Here is an 18,638-nt window from a genome sequence, read left to right on the forward strand (position 1 = left end):
AGGCCTGCTCCTCTTCTGCATTGTGGGTTTTCCTGGGCCACTCCCTACTCGTCCTCTACATCCCCCCGGGGTCCCTCGTCTCCCCCGGCCTCCTCGAGAGCCCCCGGCCCTGCCTCTCCAGCCCTGGCCCCCGCTGGGTTTTATTGCCACTTAGCCTGGCTCATTCCCAGCGCTGCAGCTGCCTGCTGTGTGTTACCGGTGGTGCCTGATTCCCCTGGGCAGGGCTGGGATCCAGCTGGCTCCCCCCTCCTCCCTGTCTCCAGCCTCCTTGGGATGCTGCTGTTCCCCTGGGGCAGATGGCCTGGAGTTTCCCTTATTTATCAGGCTAAGATCCATCCTTCCCTGCCCCCACGTTGTGCAGCCTCTCGGCGCCCCACCAGCCCCAGGCATGGCCCCCGGGAGGTGACTGCGGAGAGCAGTGGCGGGCAGGGGCAGCAGCTCCACCAGCTGGAAGCAGCAGAAGGCTATTATCCTCCTGGGGAGCGGCAGCTGGAGCGATTGGAGCGTGGGGGAGTCAGCCGAGCCGGGGGTGGGGGGCGCCCAAGGGCGACACAGCGGGGGGGGAGGGGGATGCAGATGAGACTGGGGCCTGGTTACACCCGCAGCCCATCTGCCCCCAACGGGCGCTGTCAGCCACGGGGGCTGCAACGAGCCCCGTGGGCAAACAGCCCGGCGCCCGCCGGGGCCACGAGCGGCTCCCCAGCTGTTCTACCAGTCGGCAGGGCCGCTCTCCCCATCTCTCAAATCACAAGTTACTGGGGCTTATTTGCATCTATGCAAATGCCAGGATTCTGGAGTTCTTTGTCAGCTCACCCATAGAAAACATGTTGGGGTGTGTTGGGCTCTATCTAAATCTCAAGAAACTGACGCACATGAGATTGGGGGGTGAAGACAGATCTTGGGGTAAATTTGGATCCTGGGGGAACCATAATATTCGAGAAAATTATATTCATCTGACGAAGTGGGTCTTTGCCCACGAAAGCTCATGCTCCTACACTTCAGTTAGTCTATCAGGTGCCACAGGACTCCTCGTCGCTTTTGCAGATTCAGACTAACACGGCTCCCCCTCTGATACATAATATTCGAGGATTCCTTGGGTGCAAAGAGAGACTTTAAAGCCGCTGCAGAGGCAGTCAGTGAACTGGAGCATCACAAGAGGAGGCCTTGCAGGCAAGAAAAATATGGAACGCTTCACGAATTTGCGTGTCGCAGGGGCCATGCTAATCTTCTCTGTATCGTTCCAATTTTAGTATATGTGCTGCCGAAGCGAGCACAAATGCGAATGCCACCTGAGTAGTATTTATACCTCTACCTTTTAAAATTATTTTAGCTGAGGGTGAGCAAACTATTTTATCACTGTATTTATATAATGAATCTAGTTAGCTCAATTGATCCTTATCATCGTATTGATTTTCTAATAATTTTTTTCATTTATGTTCACTGATCTAGTCGAAATACTCTGCCCCCACTCCGCTTCGGGGCCCTGGAGCATTATGGGTAGCCGCATATGGAAATCACCCCAGCAGCGCCCTCAGCTGCAGAAGGCCCTCCCTTTGGGGCTGCCCCGTTCAGTGCCTGAGCGAATCGCGCCCGGACGGCTCCGAGCCCGCCTCCCGCCCTGGCACACGGGCCGGCAGGGCGGGACTCCCCTCCCCCGGGCTTCGGAGGCGAGTCCGGGCTGCCGCCTGAGCGCGGGGGTTTGTTCAGGCGCGTTTGGGGCAGCCCGGGCCGGGGGCCTTGCTCGGCAGGCGGGAGGCGGCGCGCGGGGATGCGGGGAGCGCGGTGAGTCGGGGACGCGGCCACTGCCCGTGGGGGGGGGCGGGGTCGGTACCAGGCTGGGGGGAGGGGTCGGTACCATGGCGGGGGGGGGGGGGGTAATTAACTCTGGGGGGGGGGGGGTAATTAACTCTGGCTGGGGGAGGGGGATAATTAACTCGGGGAGGGGGGATAATTAACTCTGGCTGGGGGAGGGGGATAATTAACTCGGGGGAGGGGGATAATTAACTCTGGCTGGGGGAGGGGGATAATTAACTCGGGGGAGGGGGATAATTAACTCTGGCTGGGGGAGGGGGGATAATTAACTCGGGGGAGGGGGGATAATTAACTCGGGGGAGGGGGATAATTAACTCTGGCTGGGGGAGGGGGATAATTAACTCGGGGGAGGGGGGATAATTAACTCGGGGAGGGGGGATAATTAACTCTGGCTGGGGGAGGGGGATAATTAACTCGGGGGAGGGGGATAATTAACTCGGGGAGGGGGGATAATTAACTCTGGCTGGGGGAGGGGGATAATTAACTCGGGGAGGGGGGATAATTAACTCTGGCTGGGGGAGGGGGATAATTAACTCGGGGGAGGGGGGATAATTAACTTGGCTCGGAGGGAGGGGGTAATTACCCATCCTTGGGGAGGATAATTACTATTTTTGCCTCTGGGGAAAGCAAGGCCCCCCCCACATCTGGGAAGAGGTGGCCCCTCCCCCCTCGCCCAGGTCTGGCTGTGCTAGGTGGCGGGGGCTCGGGCTCCCACTCACTGCAGCTCGGTGGTGCTGGGGTGATCGGGGCGGAAGACCCTGGCTACCCGCACGGTTGGGAGTGGAGGGATTCCAGCGGCCCCAGGGGGCTGCCCTTGGTAGCAGGGGTTCATGGGTGCGGGGAGAACACACTCGCAGCCGCATGGTAGCCCTGCCAGGGACAGACGGCATACCTCTGGGGGACCCCCTTTGACCCTCGCAGATTGCTTAAGGGAAAAAGAGGTTTTCTAAAAGCGTCTCAGACTCCTCGTCCACTTTCATCCATGGCTAGTAGCCATGTTTCCACTCCAGAGGCTGTACAGATACTGCCCCTTTGCCCCATAGGGCATTTCCGGGGTAAGATCAGGGATTGTTAAACAGAAGCTCAGAGGGAGTTATTATCTCGTGTGCTTATTGGACCTATATGTAAGGAAGTGACCATCCAGCTCCCCACGTGGGCTCTTGTTTTATCTTCACCGCGTTCTTCCCTCAAATAGAACGATTTCATTCGTGGCCTAGGGCGATAGGTGCCCACAAGGAAAATGAGCAATCTGGGACTTGGATTGGAGGTTTGGTACTCTTGTACCTGGGAAGAGGTGGTATAATGGATAATCTGTATGATTACGTTCTCCCCACTTTAGAGGAAAACTTAACCTTTAAAGCAGGTGCTCGTGGCTGTAAAGATTATGCGCTCTATGGCTTTCCTTTCTCCCCAGATGCCTCAGTATGGGCTAAGCCTACTTAAAGAAATCTTAATTAATGGTGCTCAGAATCTGTATGAGACACATTCCATTTGGCTTACATTTAGGGACAAAGGATGAGTTATGGAGATTGGGAGGCTCTTAGGTGGGAGATCTTGATAGGAATGAGGTCCTGGGAGAATGGAAAGGATGGCAGGGAGCGGAGTTAATGCAAAGGAGAGCAGAGGCAATGAAGGGGAATCCAGCTATCACAGGAGTTTTTAAAAGGGTAAGGTTTAAAACTGTAGCCAGGATGGGAATTGTCTACTCTGACTGACAATGTAAGTCAGTGCATCCTATTTTTAATGGGGATTGCACAAAGCAGCAAATTTCCTCTGAAAAGTGAAAATGGCTGCAGCTGTGTTTAAAGGGGATCTTTGACAATGTACCTAGGTCCTTTGAGCGTGTGACTGTACAATAGACTTTTCTCCTATTCAGAGATTAGTCATCTGTTTCTTTCCTATGCACAGAAATCTATGAATAGGCTTTCAACAGGCAAGTGGCGTCTTGAAGGTCTTCCAGGGCACAATGGATTTGGCATATGTCTGTGAGTGGGAGAAAAGGCCCAAAAGCAACCATTGTCCTTCCATCCCGTTGGTGTGCGCGTGGTCCTGCAGGAACTTGATTGCCTTCACAACTGACCTCAAAAACGAGGAGGAAAAAGGTACCCGTCCTCCCATTTCTGTGTCTTGTGATTTGTATCTGTTCCCCCTCTCAACACCTATGCACAACCCCGAGGTGGAAACCCCCCTGCTCTAGGCTATTCTTGCAGTAGAAAATAGATCTTCGATTCGTCAGAGCAGAGACTTGATTTCTTGGACTTGTAAATCAGCACATGTTTATGGCCCTATAAAAAATAACTGCAGCCTTCACTGACGACCTGCAATAAAAAATGGAATGTTTTAAAAATAAACTCTACTGCCAATTCTTGACTGGACTCGGGTCTCTCCCTGCCTAGATCTTACCCACATGATCCATATCTTGGACACGGAGCATCCGTGGGATGTTTATTCCATTAACTCTGGGCACATTGAAATCATCACCTGCTTGGAATGGGATCAGTCAGGTAAACTACTTTTTATAGTTGCTTTTTTGAGGGGGCTAGGGAGGACTTCATAAAATTGCTCACAGTGTGATGGGGCATAGAGAGGAGATTGTGAAGGTCTTTCTCTTTTAGATTCCTGCTGTCTGAAATCTTTGGAAGTGCCCATTGTGTAATATCTGCGCTGCCTAACTCTGGCTGATCTGCATTGTGAGGTCCATAATGGATTTCAGAGAGCACTGTGCTTCTCATTTTTCTTGGGTTAGTTACTAGCAATAGGTGGGTCTCCTAGGCTGGTACCAGATATCCTCATGGGAGTCAGGAGCCACCTCTTGAAATCCAACCTGTAGTATCTGCAAGGCCCTAAAGGAGGCATTAACACCACCCAGATAGGATTTCATGGGTACACTCTGGGAACTGGTGCTCATGATTAAATTGCTGCTTGAATTATGAATTTTCTGCGGATGTTGGTGTGAGCATAATGTTACCCAGCCCTTTTGTCAGGCATCGTGTGCCTCCCCCTCCCACTGCATAACCTTGACTAGGGTCCCTGGGGATTTCTGTGAGCGGTGTGCTCCGACCTTTCTGTTCTTTCCATTGTTCTGCATTAGGTTCCAGGCTCCTGTCAGCTGATGCAGATGGACACATCAAGTGCTGGAGCATGACAGATCACCTGGCCAACAGCTGGGAGAACACTGTGGGCAGCATGGTGGAGGGAGATCCAATCGTGGCTCTCTCCTGGTTGCACAATGGGGTGAAGCTGGCCCTGCATGTGGAAAAGGTTTGTTCTAGCTCTTGCATAGGGAACCTGCAAGGAAGGAGTCAGAAAGGAAGCACTGTCCAGTGGTTAGGACAATAATCTAATACTAGGGAGATATGGGTTCAAATACTTGCTCTGTCGTAGACTTCCTGTATGACCTGGAGTAAGTCACTTAGCCTTTCTGCCTCAGTCCCCCTTCTATGGGGAGAATAGCACTGCCCTATCTCACAGGGTGTTGTGAGGATACATGCCTTCAGGATTCGAAGATGTGCTTACTGAAGGGGACCGTACTTACCCCGTCGATATTGCAGGCTATCTCCCTGATTCCAGAGAAGAGTCGGAGTTTTGACAAACTTTCCATTCCACAGGGTGTCTCCTAATACACAGTCCTCATGGTACCCCGATGAGCTCAAAACTTGTCCCATTTTACAGATGAAATGCCTTGCCCAAGATTGCATAGCAGGTTGGTGCTGGAGCAGGCGTGAGAGGAAAATGGGTCCCATTCTCTGCTCTAGACAGCAACCTAAACTTACTTTCATTTTCCACTCCTCTGGTCCGATGTGTTCTGTCCGTCACTAGGGCCAAAGAAACTTTGCTCCGCTCTGCTGAGGGACCAGAGGGAGGCCAATAGGTCTGAATTGGCTTAAAGTCCGTGTTTGTAATAAGGATTCTGCATTTCTATTACACCTTTCGCAGCTTCAAAAAGGCATGGCTGGTTTTCCCCAGCTGTCTGTCCAGTGAGGGCAGCTTGCTCACAGAGAGGCAAAAGTGTCCAGGTCACGCAACGAGGAAGTGGTGGGGTCAGGAATAAGCATTCAGAGACCTGCTTCCCTGTTCCTGGCTTAACTCTCTAGGCCGGTGATACTCAGACTGAAGCTTGCAAGCTGCAAGTGGCTCTTTAATGCGCCTTCTGCAGCTCGTGTTTTAACGCATGGTGTGTTTGTGTTTATTAACCAGTCAGGAGACTTTTACTATGTTGTTAAATGATTGTAGTTAATAAAATACTAATACTTGGTCAGTATTTCCCCAGCATACTGCTTAAGGATGAATATTTAGCTCTGTGTGTCCCTGGCCTCTGTCAGAGGCGGGGAATGGGCGACAGGGGAGGGATGAGTCCCTGCTCTGTTCACTCCCTCTGGGGCACCTGGCGCTGGGCGCTGTTGGCAGACATACACTGGGCTAGGTGGTCTCTGCTCCTGGGCCATGCTGCAGTTCTAGTACAGAGAGACTCAGGCAATGGCAGAGTCGTTTCAGTCCTAGGCTCAAACCTCTCTCTCTGTATGTTAATCTCCGTTCACAGTCTGGAGCCTCGAACTTTGGTGAGAAATTTTCCCGGGTCAAGTTCTCTCCCTCCCTGACTCTGTTTGGGGGGAAGCCCATGGAAGGCTGGATTGCTGTGACCATCAGCGGCCTAGTGACCGTCTCTCTCCTCAAGCCCAATGGGCAAGTGTTGACCTCCACGGAGAGCCTTTGCCGCCTGCGCTGCCGTGTCGCCCTGGCGGACATTGCCTTCACCGGCGGGGGGAACATCGTGGTGGCCACCTCGGACGGCAGCAGCACCTCTCCCGTCCAGTTTTACAAGGTCTGCGTTAGTGTGGTGAACGAGAAGTGCAAAATTGACACGGAGATTCTGCCCTCACTTTTCATGCGGTGTACCACGGACCCTGCCCGCAAGGACAAGTACCCGGCAATCACTCATCTGAAATTCCTCGCCAGGGACATGTCAGAGCAGGTGAGCGGCTGTGTTGTGCCAGCCTTCCAAGAGTGAAATGCTTAGGAAGGGGAAGAACATACTGGATCTATGAGTTTTTCCCTGCAGCTTTGCGATTGCACTAACCAGTAGCTTGCGTGCTGTTCCACGCTCGAGCCCCCCACCGGCTCTGCCAGTGCACACGAGTCTTGGCCGGCAGTACTCCACTGCATTTCCTGTCCACTGCCTCCCAGCTAGACTCTGGTGGTGGTTGGGAAGTGTGTGTGGCGTGGAGGATTTACAGAGCAATGGGTGCTCTCTGTCATGGAAAGGCAATTTGAAAACCCATCCTCTTCCTGCCCCTCGTTCTTGTCTCTCTTGGGAGACTCCTAAAACAAATAGCTGATTTTGGGGGGCACCGATCTGTTCACAGGCTTCTGGGATATGGAGCTGTTCAGGTTTGTAGCTCACTGCTTCAGAGCCAGCCCAGATCAGTGGCCTTTAAAGCTCTTGGTCAGTCTGAAATGATGTGGTGGCATACGCCTGCTGGGCAGTGGAAAGGCGTTTAATTCACAGACGTCCCCATGATGGGTGATCATTTGGCAATCTCAGCAGAGGCCAAGCTCCCCACTCCAAGCTAATTTCTTCCGGTCAGAGTGGAGCACGTTCTGTCAGAGCGTCTGAGTAACTGCCCTGTGCTAGCAGGGATGACAGTTTCTAGGGCTGTCTCCTGTATCAACGTTCAGTTCATTTCCCGCGGTCAGGTTTTATAATTTTGTTTTCTCCTTGCGTTAAGAAGAGCTGCATTTTACAGGCTTGGGGGAGAAGAAGCAGGGTGTAGAAATAACGGTGTTCATAATTTGGAAGCTAACGGGGGTGACAGCTGCTAGGTTTGCATGTTGAAATTCTACCTGTCATGTCTGTCTCATAAGGGTGGGGAGGGGTCAGTGTTCAAGGAAGAACTTGGAACTTCATGTGTTGCCAAATCTCTGTTTTTCATGTGTGGATCGTACACCTCGCGGGAAGGAAACACCCTGCACTCTGCGTTTTCCTAATCTGAACTTCATGCAGACATTACATTACCAAACCTCCCCTCCCTTTGGTTGGGAGGGTGGGCACGAAAGGCACAGCTGTGAAGTCGTGCCCGGTTTGAACATCCCTTTCTGATTTGAAGGTGCTGCTCTGTGCCTCCAACCAGAACAGCAGCATCGTGGAGTGCTGGTCTCTCCGCAAAGAGGGCTTGCCAGTCAATAACATCTTCCAGCAGATCTCTCCTGTGGGTGAGTTTCAATAGCTGCTGCTCCTCTGAAGCAGAAGCGGAGTCCAAGGGGGATCAAAACTTGGTGTAAACTCTTGACTCAGTTATGACTTGAAATCCCTTCTTTATTCATCTCGGCGGTCTCTCACCCATGTCCTCCTGTGTTTAGTCCTGTCTTTTGTTTCTGCTGTTTATCTGTTTGTTTGCATCTGCCTATGCACAGTGTGCAACAAATTGCAAATTCCAAGAGAAAAATACAGGGAGTTTAATTGTTTCTCTCGATAATAATGGATATGTATTTTGGTGGGTGTGTTTTGTTTTTGGCAGCTTGTAGTGCATCCACTTTTCCTGCTGAGAACAGGGCGCGCACAATCTTACAAAACAAGTTTGCAACAGTCAGGTGGCTTAATCAGGCTACGTAGGCTGTGAATTTATCCCATTTTTGTCTTGCAGATAAAATCAAATCTGCATGTTTAGCCCAAAGTTAAATGAATGACATTGTCATCACGACAATAAAAGAGCCTTCTGTCATAATGGATTTAGAAATTTAAAAAACAACCCCTCAACTTTTTCGTAAAACTATGGAGTCTAGAAAAACAGTTTTGTCTCTTCTTGGGAAATCTGTCAGTCTGAGTGAATAAATATAATCAAGGTTTAATTCCAAGCACATTTTTTGGGGGAAAATCAAGACTGGGATGTCTGTGACACTTTCTGTGACTCTTTTATGTGAAATTCTGTCATTTGTTTTCTCTGAAGTTGGAGACAAGCAGCCGATGATACTGAAATGGAGGATTCTCTCTGCCACCAACGATTTGGATCGCGTTTCAGCTGTGGCTTTGCCAAAACTGCCAATCTCCCTAACCAATACTGACCTCAAAGTGGCTAATGACACCAAATTCTTCCCTGGACTGGGTAAGGAGGCTTCTTTTCTGGGCATCTAACTGCAGATCAAAGTTTTGCTGCCGAGCAGAGAGGGCCCCAGCTACTTTGGAGCGTGTTTGTGTGCACCTTGATAGAAGATGTCCTGTCACAATGAAAATGCCCTTTAAAACTTCACCAAGTCTGTTCCCAGTGGGAATGGTCACATCCCCCTAGCAATGAGGAAGAACTCACACAGGAGGAAGTGTCGTTGTTGTCACATGTGCGGGGGTGCCTGATGGGGATGTGAATGGGTAACTGGTTACCTGGTAACCATCACCCTAACCAGGTGTCAGTTAACAGGTACCCAGGAACAGCCCCCCAGGGGTTGGGAGCTGCCCCATTGGTGAGCAGGGGGCACTGGGAGCAGAAGCTGCCATGCCCCCCGACCTGCTCTGAGCTGCTGGCTCCTTCTGCCGGCTCCCCCTCCCTCCGCAAAGGGGGGAGGGGTGGGAGCGGGATCCCTCCTAATCTGTTAACCAGTTAAACCTGAGATTGAATTGCTCAGCTGATTAATCTGCCGCTGTGCCCCAGCTTTTCCGTGTCTGCTAGTGGGCACTGAAGAAACCTAGGAAGCTGCGGGCTCCTGTTCTCAGCTGTCCATGCAGCGGCACTAGTGAGACAGGCGCTGAGGAGGGACACTATGTAGCGGTTAGAGTGGAGGATGAGAGTCAAGCCTTCTGGGTTCTTCTCGGTTCTGCTGCTGTCTTGCTGGGTAAACTTGGGCACATGGCTTAGGATGTTCTGGTACCACGGCGGTGGGTCAGTACAAGGATCTGATTAGAATCACGTTTGCTTTTCCAAGATGCTGAGCACCCATAACTCCCCCAGCGGGAGCTCTGCGAGCCAGGCCCAGGCTCCGTTTATGCAGCATGTCGTGTCTGTCTTACGGTACATCGGCGCTGCGGCTGGGGGTGCTTTTTCAACAGGTCTCGTGTAGCTGTATGCACGCTAGCATTGATAGAGCTGGCATGCTGAACCTGGCGGTTCCTGTGGGAGGGGCTAGCTGCCCCGAGCACAGGACCCTGGGTATGTATTCAGGTGGTTAGCCTGTGCTACTGCTGCAGCTCCTCTGCTGTTTTTAGCATGCCGGACAGATCAAAGCTAGGGCGTGTACATCCACCCGAGCTGGAGATCTGACCTCTGTTCCAGGGTAGACGTGTGCTTAGACTGTAGGCTTTGGGGGCAGGGCCCATCTTTGCTCTTTGCCAGGTTTAACACACCACAGAACGGGTGTACTTGTACCTGCCTCTCAGTGAATTTGTCTTAATGTTTGCAAGTCACTTGCTAAGCCCCTGATATTTCCTGCCCCCAGGTCTTGCTTTGGCCTTCCACGATGGCAGCGTGCACATCGTTCATCGCTTATCCTTGCAGACCATGGCAGTGTTCTACGGATCCTCCTCTCAGCGCCCAGTGGACGAGCAGGCGATCAAAAGGCAGCGAGCAGCCGGTCCTTTGGTTCACTTCAAAGCCATGCAGCTCTCCTGGACGTCACTGGCCCTTGTTGGGATTGATAACCATGGCAAGGTACTTTGCCTTGCTGTGTCAGATATGGGGAAAAAACCTAGTAGCTCTGCAAGGCCAGCACGAACTCCCTTCAGTTCTCTAGGGCTCGGCTTGGCTCTGCTGGATCTAGATGGCTCAAGCAGGGGGCTTCCAGGAAGGTCCCAGGGATGTTATTATAAGTCCGTTTGATCCCGCCAGTAGGAAGTCTCTTCCAGGACACGGCTGTGCAGTTGCTTTGTTTCACAGAACTGTGTCTCCGGCCCAGTAGTGACTGGGCATTGCTAAGGTCAGATGTACGGTCTGTTAAGTTGCATAGCATCAGTGTAATAGATCCCAGTCCAGTTTGCACGCCTCTCCCCAGAACTGGCTGCTTGTTGCTCAGGCCTGAGCCAGGGAGAATGGCCTGCCCTTACCCTGGGAGGCTGTCTCCCTAGATCATGGCAGTGCTACATTTGCAAGGGACAGACCAATCTAGCAGGACCGTGGCTGACCCTTGTGTCTGCTGGAGGTTTTGTAGAGCAGTGATGGCTTTGTCTGACCCCCTGTGGTGTTAGCCCCTTAATAGGGACAGAGCCTCACGAGGGGTGTTCCTGTCCGTTCTTTCTTCAGCTGAGCATGCTCCGGATCTCTCCCTCCATGGGCCATGTGCTGGACATGAACATGTCTCTACGCCACCTGCTCTTCCTGCTGGAGTACTGTATGGTGACGGGGTACGACTGGTGGGACATCTTGCTGCACGTGCAGCCCAGCATGGTGCAGAACCTGGTGGAGAAGCTGCACGAGGAGTACATGCGCCAGAACGCAGCCCTGCAGCAGGTGAGAGCCACAGAGGCACGTGGGGACGGGTAGGAGGGGAGTGGAGGGATGGGGGGTGTTAACTTCCAGGGGTTACTTTAGCCACTAGGCTACGCTGTCTCTCGTAAGCAGGTCCGTGTGTGCTGTCGGGGGCTTGGAGCGATTGTGGGGTGGCAGGGAGATTTCTGTGGAGAGAATTCTTATGCATGAACTTCGCATGCAGTCCAGTGTCCAGTGCAGCGGTTCTCAAACCATGGATCAGGGCCACGGCGTAGGGGTCGCTAGAGCAGGCATAGAGTTGCTGGAGCCAAAGCCCAAGGACTTCACCTCTGAGTGGCAAGGCCAGATTCCCGCCCCCACCCCACCTGGGGCTTTGGCTCTGGCCCCCCCGGGGTCATGCAGTAATTTTTGTTCTCAGAGGGAGGTTAAAGTGCAGTGAAGTCTGAACTCCTGGTCTGATGAGTTCACCCCAGCAACAGAGCACTGGCTGGTTTAGAGTTAGCATTTTAAGCATGTGATCGGTGCCGCTCTGGACTTGCCTGCTCTGCCTTAAGAGTACACCTGCCCCCCGTACTCCGGGTGCCCCTAATCCAGGAGCGCCTGTGGCTCCGAGACTGGCAGGGGGAGGGGGAAACAGCTCTGCACACTGCCCCCTCTTTTCCCCCAGCTGGGGGAATGGCAGTGCAGCAACATGCTTCCCTGAAGCTTTTCTCAGCCTCTCCCATAGCAGTAGGGGGCGGTGCCTGTGAGTGGCGGGGGTGCAGAGCCACTAGTGCCCCTGGGAGCAGGGCTCCAGGTAAGCGCCCCCCTCCCGCAGCGCCCTCCCTCGCCTGGCATGCTCAGTTTCCCAGGGTGGCCGGTTGAAGACGCCAGCAGTTCACATTGGAACAGCGCTGGGGAGCCTGATGTGGATGTACGAGGGGGAGCCGAGGGGCTGTGTGTTAAGTGGGTTCGTTCTGACTCCGGTCTGGTGGGTCCCGCAGGTTCTCTCCACGCGCATCGTCGCCATGAAGGCCTCTCTCTGCAAGCTCTCCTCCAGCACGGTGGCGCGTGTGTGCGACTATCACGCCAAGCTCTTTCTGATCGCCATCAGCTGCACCCTGAAATCCCTGCTCCGCCCGCACTTCCTCAACACCCCCGACAAGAGCCCCGGCGACCGGCTCACCGAGATCTGCTCCAAGATTACCGACATAGGTAGCGGCCGGCAGCCCTGGAGGCAGCGGGGCCATCTGCAGTCTGTTGTTAGGGGTGCCTCTCCATGGGGGAGCGACTCCCACACCTCAGCGGCTACTGGCCTCAGCGCACGTTCACTCCCTTGGGACCCTGAGGAGTGCTGGTGGAACCCCAGGAGATGGTATAAGAGTGGCCAGGCTGGGTCAGACCAAAGGTCCATCTAGCCCAGTGTCCAGTGCCAGGTGCCCCAGAGGGAGCGTCAGAGGCCAGCTGTGGGCAGTTACAGGTGTTGGGCATGGAGGATCCCAGAGGATCTGTTTATACTGTGATGTCACATGGGCACTGCAGCTGGAGTCAGGCTTTCTACGTACTGTACAGATACTTTGCTAGGGCGGAGGCTTACCTCTGGCGAGCTTACGGTCTGACTAGACAAGGGGTGGGAGGAGGAACAGAGGGGAAAGGGACACGTGGCAGCGCTTGGACCAGCACTTAGGTCTCCCGCAGCCCAGTCCAGTGCCTTACCCATTGGGCCATGCTACCTTTTGCAGGCTGCACAGCTGGGTAGCAGTAAAGCCATATGGATTTGTAGCTGGCAGTTGGGTTTCATAGAGAGAAGCGTGGTCTGTTGGCAGCGGTGGGAACGCCAAGAGCCTCCCTTCTCCCTGTGCTAGGAGCTGCCTTGCTTCCATTTCAGACATTGACAAAGTGATGATCAACCTGAAGACAGAGGAGTTTGTCCTGGAGATGACCACACTGCAGTCCCTGCAGCAACTCATCCAGTGGGTGGGCGACTTCGTGCTCTATCTGCTCGCCAGCCTCCCGAACCAGGTGAGAACCTGTCCCCTGGCTCTGGCTTGGAGACTGAGGCAGCCTTGTTGGGGGTGAGGGGATCATGGAAGCCCTTCTTCCATGCGGTGGCCTTTGCTGCTTCCCTAGAGACGGATTGCTCTGAAGCCCCTGTGTCCTTTTCAGGGTAACTTGTTCTCTTGCTGGAGTGAGCCCACGGCACTGGAGCGCACGGAGCGACGTAAAGGAAACGGTTCCGGGGCGATGCCTGTGAGCCCAGATCATACAAGTGTCTTTTCCCTGCAGGGATCCCCTGTGCGGCCGGGACACAGCTTCCTGCGAGACGGGGCATCGCTGGGGATGCTCCGAGAGCTCATGGTGGTGATCCGGATCTGGGGCCTCTTGAAGCCAAGCTGCCTCCCTGTTTACACGGCAACCTCCGATACCCAGGATAGCATGTCCCTGCTCTTCCGGCTGCTGACTAAGCTCTGGCTGTGCTGTAAGGGTTTAAAACTTCCCAGAATTCCGGCCACTCGTCCTCTTTGGGTGCAGGGGACATTGCTTGCGGGTTGCAGAAAAACCCCCCAGGGACAGCGAGGCTCTGGGTAGGTCTGTAGCCATTAGAAGGGGAAGGCGGCCACAGCCGTGATCACCAGTTGGTCAGTCGCGATCGACTGGTCAGTCCTGGAAACTCGCCCCGTTGCTTGTGATTCCTGGTGGTGCAGTGGGGCTGTCGCTAAGGCAGGTGGACGCTCCTGCCTGCAGGCACTGCCCCCGCAGCTCCCATTGGCCAGGAACGAGGCACTGTGGCCATTGGGAGCTTCCGGGGCAGTGGCTGTGGAGGGGGCAGTGAGTAGAGCCACGTACTCCCCACCCTGGGGCTGTAGGGACATGGCCCCTTCTGGGAGTCATGTGGGGCTGGAACAGGCAATGAGCCTGTCTTAGCCCCATTGCACTGGCAGCTGTACCCACACTCCCTCACAGAGCTTGCACCCTGGTTCAGCCCGCAGCCCCTTCTCGCACTGCAAACCCCTTGGCCCTCGCCCAGGGCTGCACCCCGTCTGAACCCCCATCCCCTGCCCCAGCCCGGTGCTTGAGGGTAAGGGAGGGGCGGGACGGAGTGAGCAGGGCAGGGCCTAAGGAGGTTGGAGACCACTGGGCTACCGGATTGATTGTTTCTTGAGCTGCCAGCCTGCGTCAGGGAGGGGGGAACCCTGCAGACGGCTGCATTTCTTGTGCTTCCAGCAAGGGGCCCGTTCCAGAGAGCTCTCTGCTTCGTCTCCCACGCAGGTCGAGACGAAACTCACCCGAGCGAGCCGGACGATACCCTGATTGACGAGTGTTGTCTTCTCCCCAGCCAGTTGCTCATTCCCAATATAGACTGGCTGCCCATCAACGACGGCATTATCAGCAAGCTGCAGAGCAAGCAGCTCATCAGGCTGCAGTTCGGGAAGGCCCCTGGACTCGTCGGCCACACTGTCTCGTCACAATTCGATGTCTTTGTCAGGTATGGAAGGCTGAACCACGCAGGTAGTGTGGTTAGAGCAGAGCGAGGACTGGGCTCTCCTGGCTGTGTCACAAATTCACTCTGTGACTGCAGAAGAGTTGCTTGCGCTCTGTTTTTCCATCTCTGAAATGGGTACAGTGCCTTGGGGTTAAAAGTGGCACTTTAAGCCCTCGAGTGTAGCCTTTGCATGTGGAGAAGGGTTGTAACAATGTCCCACTGAGAGATACAGGTACAGGTGTTCTGTGTGACAAGCCCGCAGTCCTAGAAATAGGGTTTTTGCAATTTTTGGGCTGTGCAGTTTCTCACATTTTCCTTCCTATGCAGGGCACCTGGGCAGCCAAAAATTGATCACTTGAGACGGCTGCACTTAGGGGCGTATCCAACAGAGGAGTGCAAGTCATGTACTCGGTAAGTTCAGCACGTCTGATCCCTTTCATTCACGGCTGGTTTTATTCGGGGCTTGCCTGCTTAAAAGCTGTGCCCGTCCATGCCCTAGTAGGTCTGTTCTCTTAGCAGTCCCTTTGTCGTTAGCATGGGAAAAACTACCCATGTTTTCTCTGTACTTGAGAGAGTGTCGTTGCGCCCCCTTGCGGTTGGAAGGAAGCTGAGACAATGGTGATTATGCTGTTCCATTAACCTTTTCCCTGGGCTGCTTCAGATCCCTGAAGTGCTGGACTAGTCTGACAAAGGTGTAAGCCGGCACCGTTCTCACTCAGTACAATGCTCCCCAAGGGCATTCCAGGTTGTAGTTGCATGTGTATGTTTGTGTGCGTGTGTGTTACTGTTTGCTGTTCCCTGCAAAGCCAGTGCAGCTGTGGAAGAGAGCTGGGCTCTGCCCTGCTTTACACATTGTCCCAGAATTGCTAGCTACTTTCCAGTTGCGCTCCATGACATCTGCAGATAATACGGCTTTGGGCACAGAGTAGGAGGGCTGTGTTGATGCACAGACATAACTGAGGACAGAACTTTGCCTGCAGACTCCTAGTGGTGAGTTTTGATGACTAGGAACGATCTCGGGCCAGTGATTGCATGCTTGGATGTTACCGATTCAATTCTTGGAGCGAGCGAAAGGGAATGAATTCAGCACCCACACTGACCGCTTCAGCATCCCTGTTCAGAGCGGCCCTGCATTGGAAGTCCTTCCAACCGGCTCCTTTCGCTCTCTTCTCTGCTCTCCCCTCATAAGGAGCCTGGATTGTGCAATGAAGGTGCCGTGAATGAGCAGCCAACTGATCAGATGATTAAATTGGTCTTGAATGTTGGTTTTTCTCGGGAGTCCCCGTGGCAGGCTGCTTTCACAAGGCTGTTGTGTCCGTTGGTGGTTGGTTTCCAGTGGGGTGCCGCAAGGATCAGTACGAGAGCCGGTTTTATGCAGTATCTTCATTAATGACATGGACGAGGGGATGGATTGAACCCTCAGCAAGTTTGTGGATGACACTAAGCTAGGGGGAGAGGTAGATACGTTGGAGGGCAGGTATAGGGTCCAGAGTGACCTAGGCCAGTGTTTCCCAATTTTATTTGGCCACGGAACCCTTTCAGACTCGAAAGAATTTTGCAGAACCCCTAATAAAAATCTAATATGGGGACATCAGCGCAGAGTAGTGACATCATCGTCCCCACTCTCTGGCCAAGCTGGCATTACACAGGGACACTTATGGTGGCAAACACAAATGAAAACCGTTTTCAATAATATTCATAAATGCTTAAATAATAAAATGTGATTGTAATGGAATTTTCTCGCGGAACCCTTATTTTCACTTTGCGGAACCCTGGGATTCCGCGGAACATCATTTGGGAAACCCCTAGACAGTTTAGAGGATTGGGCCAAAAGAAACCTGATGAGGTTCAACAAGGACAAGTGCAGAGTCCTGCCCTCGGGACGGAAGAATCCCAAGCATTGGTACAGGCTGGGGACCTACTGGCTAAGTGCAGTTCAGCAGAAAAGGACCTGGAGATTACAGTAGATGAGAAGCTGGATATGAATCAACAGTGTGCCCTTGTGGCCAAGAAGGCTAATGGCATATTAGGTTGCATTAGGAAGAGCATTGCCAGCAGATCTAGAGAAGTGATTATTCCCCTTTATTCAGCACTAGTGAGACCGCATCTGGAGTGTTGCATCCAATTCTGGGCCCCCCACTACAGAAAGGATGTGGACGCATTGGAGAGGGTCTAGAGGAGGGCGACCAAAATGATTAGGGGGCTGGAGCATTTGACCTACTAGGAGAGGCTGAGGGATTTGGGCTTGTTTAGTCTGCAGAAGAGAAAGGGGGGGGGGGATTTGAGAGCAGCCTTCAGCTTCCTGAAGGGAGGTTCCAAAGAGGCTGGAGAGAGGCTGTTCTCAGTGGTGACAGATGCAGAACGAGGAGCAATGGGCTCAAGTCGCAGTGGGGAAGGCTTAGGTTGGATATTAGGAAAGACTATTTCCCTAGGCGGGTGGGGAAGCGCTGGGCTGGGTTCCCTAGGAAGGGGGTGGTGTCTCCATCCCTAGAGGTGTTTAAGTCTCGGCTTGAGAGAGCCCTGGCAGGGCTGATTGAGTTGGAGCTGATCCTGCTTGGGGCAGAGGCCTGGACTCGCTGGCTTCTGAGGTCTCTGCCAGCCCTGGGATTCTGTGATTCTATGATAACTGGAAATCGTTACATTGGAGACAGCTTGTGTCCCCCTGACACCCCCTTTCACTTGGGAGCATTTCTTATGCCTTTTCCATTGCGCTTTGCTTCTCCCAAGCATCACCTGGAAAGGGCAAAAAGCTCATGCCCTCCTGTGACTTCTCAGTCCTGCCCTGATCCATAAAGGCCCCGGCCGTGCCAGCGTGCACTTCACGTGCTCTGTGTTTGTGTCTCTCAGATGCGGCTGCGTAACCATGCTGAAATCACCTAACAAAACCACAGCGGTGAAACAGTGGGAGCAGCGCTGGATCAAAACCTGCCTCTGCGGGGGGCTTTGGAGGAGAATGCCGCTCAGCTACTCCTGAAAGCGCCTCCTGCCAGGGGACAAGGGAACAAACCTGCCCTTGGTGGGGGAACAGCTTAGAGCAGCCTTTCCAATTTAGAAACCTGGGAATTCGGACCGGAGTCAGCTGGCTGGATGTCTGAGAGAAAACACATCGCTCTTCCCGCTGCCGAGAAGCAAAGGAGTGTTTAGAGGCTCATCCTCCTTTGTGCGCTAAACTGAAAGGAAAAGAGGATTTTTGAAGAAAAGAGTAAGAGGGGAATCTCCCCATGTGGGTTTCTCTGCCACACTCTGAGAGGCAGCATGGTCTAGTGGTCAAAGCACATTTATGGGAAATCTAGGTTCTGTTCCTACTTCTCCCACTGTCTGCCTATGAATCATGGAACGGGTTGGGCCTCCTCAGTTTCCCGTCTCTAAAAGGTGAGGGATCATACCGATTCCCCCTCTCTCCCCCCATATACACACACTTTACACATCACCTTGGTCCTCTGGTGAAGGCTTTTTTATCCGTGTACAGTCTCAGTATTCGAATGGGAGCGTTTCCCCGTTTGAGGGACCAGAAGGACGTTACTGCCCTGGGCTGAGACCAGCAGAGGGCTGTCCTGCCAGTAGCGCTGTCTTGTAAATAATAATTCTCTTTGTTTTGCACAAAGTTTTAGTAAAATCTCTAAATCTTCAGAAGGATTTTTCCCTCTCTTGTTACGTTACTAGCTTGCTGCACGTAAGAGCTTTCAAAGAAGGAAATAGCAGCTAATGCCGGGCTCTTTGAGCTATCCGGGAAAGGCCTGAGGGGCACCCAGTGGCTGCATGTTACTAGCCAGACAAAGTAGTTGAGTGTGTAGGATGCTTGGCCAGGTGACATGGGGGCTATCTGGGGCTGTTCCCTTACATTGGGCACCTTTCTGTGCCTCTGTTTCCCCACCAAGCCCTCTCTGTTGGATTGTAAGCTCTTCTGGACACAGATTGTCGCTATGTGGTACAGTGCCTGGGGCAATGGCTCTGTG

At 53.3% G+C, this 18,638-nt stretch overlaps 1 protein-coding gene and 1 pseudogene across 6 annotated transcripts; one reads left to right on the forward strand and one right to left on the reverse strand.

The window, feature by feature from the left end:
• Window positions 1-1,175: 1,175 nt before the first annotated feature.
• On the reverse strand, window positions 1,176-1,274 carry LOC112545588 (U6 spliceosomal RNA; annotated as a pseudogene).
• A 365-nt stretch (window positions 1,275-1,639) lies between these two features.
• MED16 (mediator complex subunit 16) lies at window positions 1,640-18,315 on the forward strand. 6 transcript variants are annotated; one of them, XM_075902622.2, is made up of 15 exons: window positions 1,640-1,782; window positions 3,721-3,914; window positions 4,209-4,316; window positions 4,904-5,073; window positions 6,353-6,784; window positions 7,917-8,022; window positions 8,757-8,912; window positions 10,234-10,445; window positions 11,034-11,240; window positions 12,203-12,413; window positions 13,087-13,220; window positions 13,485-13,677; window positions 14,469-14,685; window positions 15,010-15,093; window positions 17,530-18,315. In XM_075902622.2, the coding sequence occupies exons 2-15, from the start codon at window positions 3,779-3,781 to the stop codon at window positions 17,654-17,656; spliced, it is 2,493 nt and encodes an 830-aa protein (XP_075758737.1). In that variant the 5' UTR covers window positions 1,640-1,782; window positions 3,721-3,778; the 3' UTR covers window positions 17,657-18,315. The 6 variants fall into 6 exon arrangements, 5 of the variants coding, with proteins under 5 accessions (XP_075758737.1, XP_075758738.1, XP_075758735.1 ...); XM_075902623.2 differs by lacking the exon at window positions 1,640-1,782 and adding an exon at window positions 2,369-2,489; XM_075902620.2 differs by lacking the exon at window positions 1,640-1,782 and adding an exon at window positions 2,498-3,479.
• Window positions 18,316-18,638: the final 323 nt, after the last annotated feature.

This window comes from Pelodiscus sinensis, chromosome 32 (genome assembly GCF_052426305.1).
Source record: "Pelodiscus sinensis isolate ZL-2025 chromosome 32, ASM5242630v1, whole genome shotgun sequence".
In the NCBI taxonomy this organism is placed as follows: Eukaryota; Metazoa; Chordata; order Testudines; family Trionychidae; genus Pelodiscus; species Pelodiscus sinensis.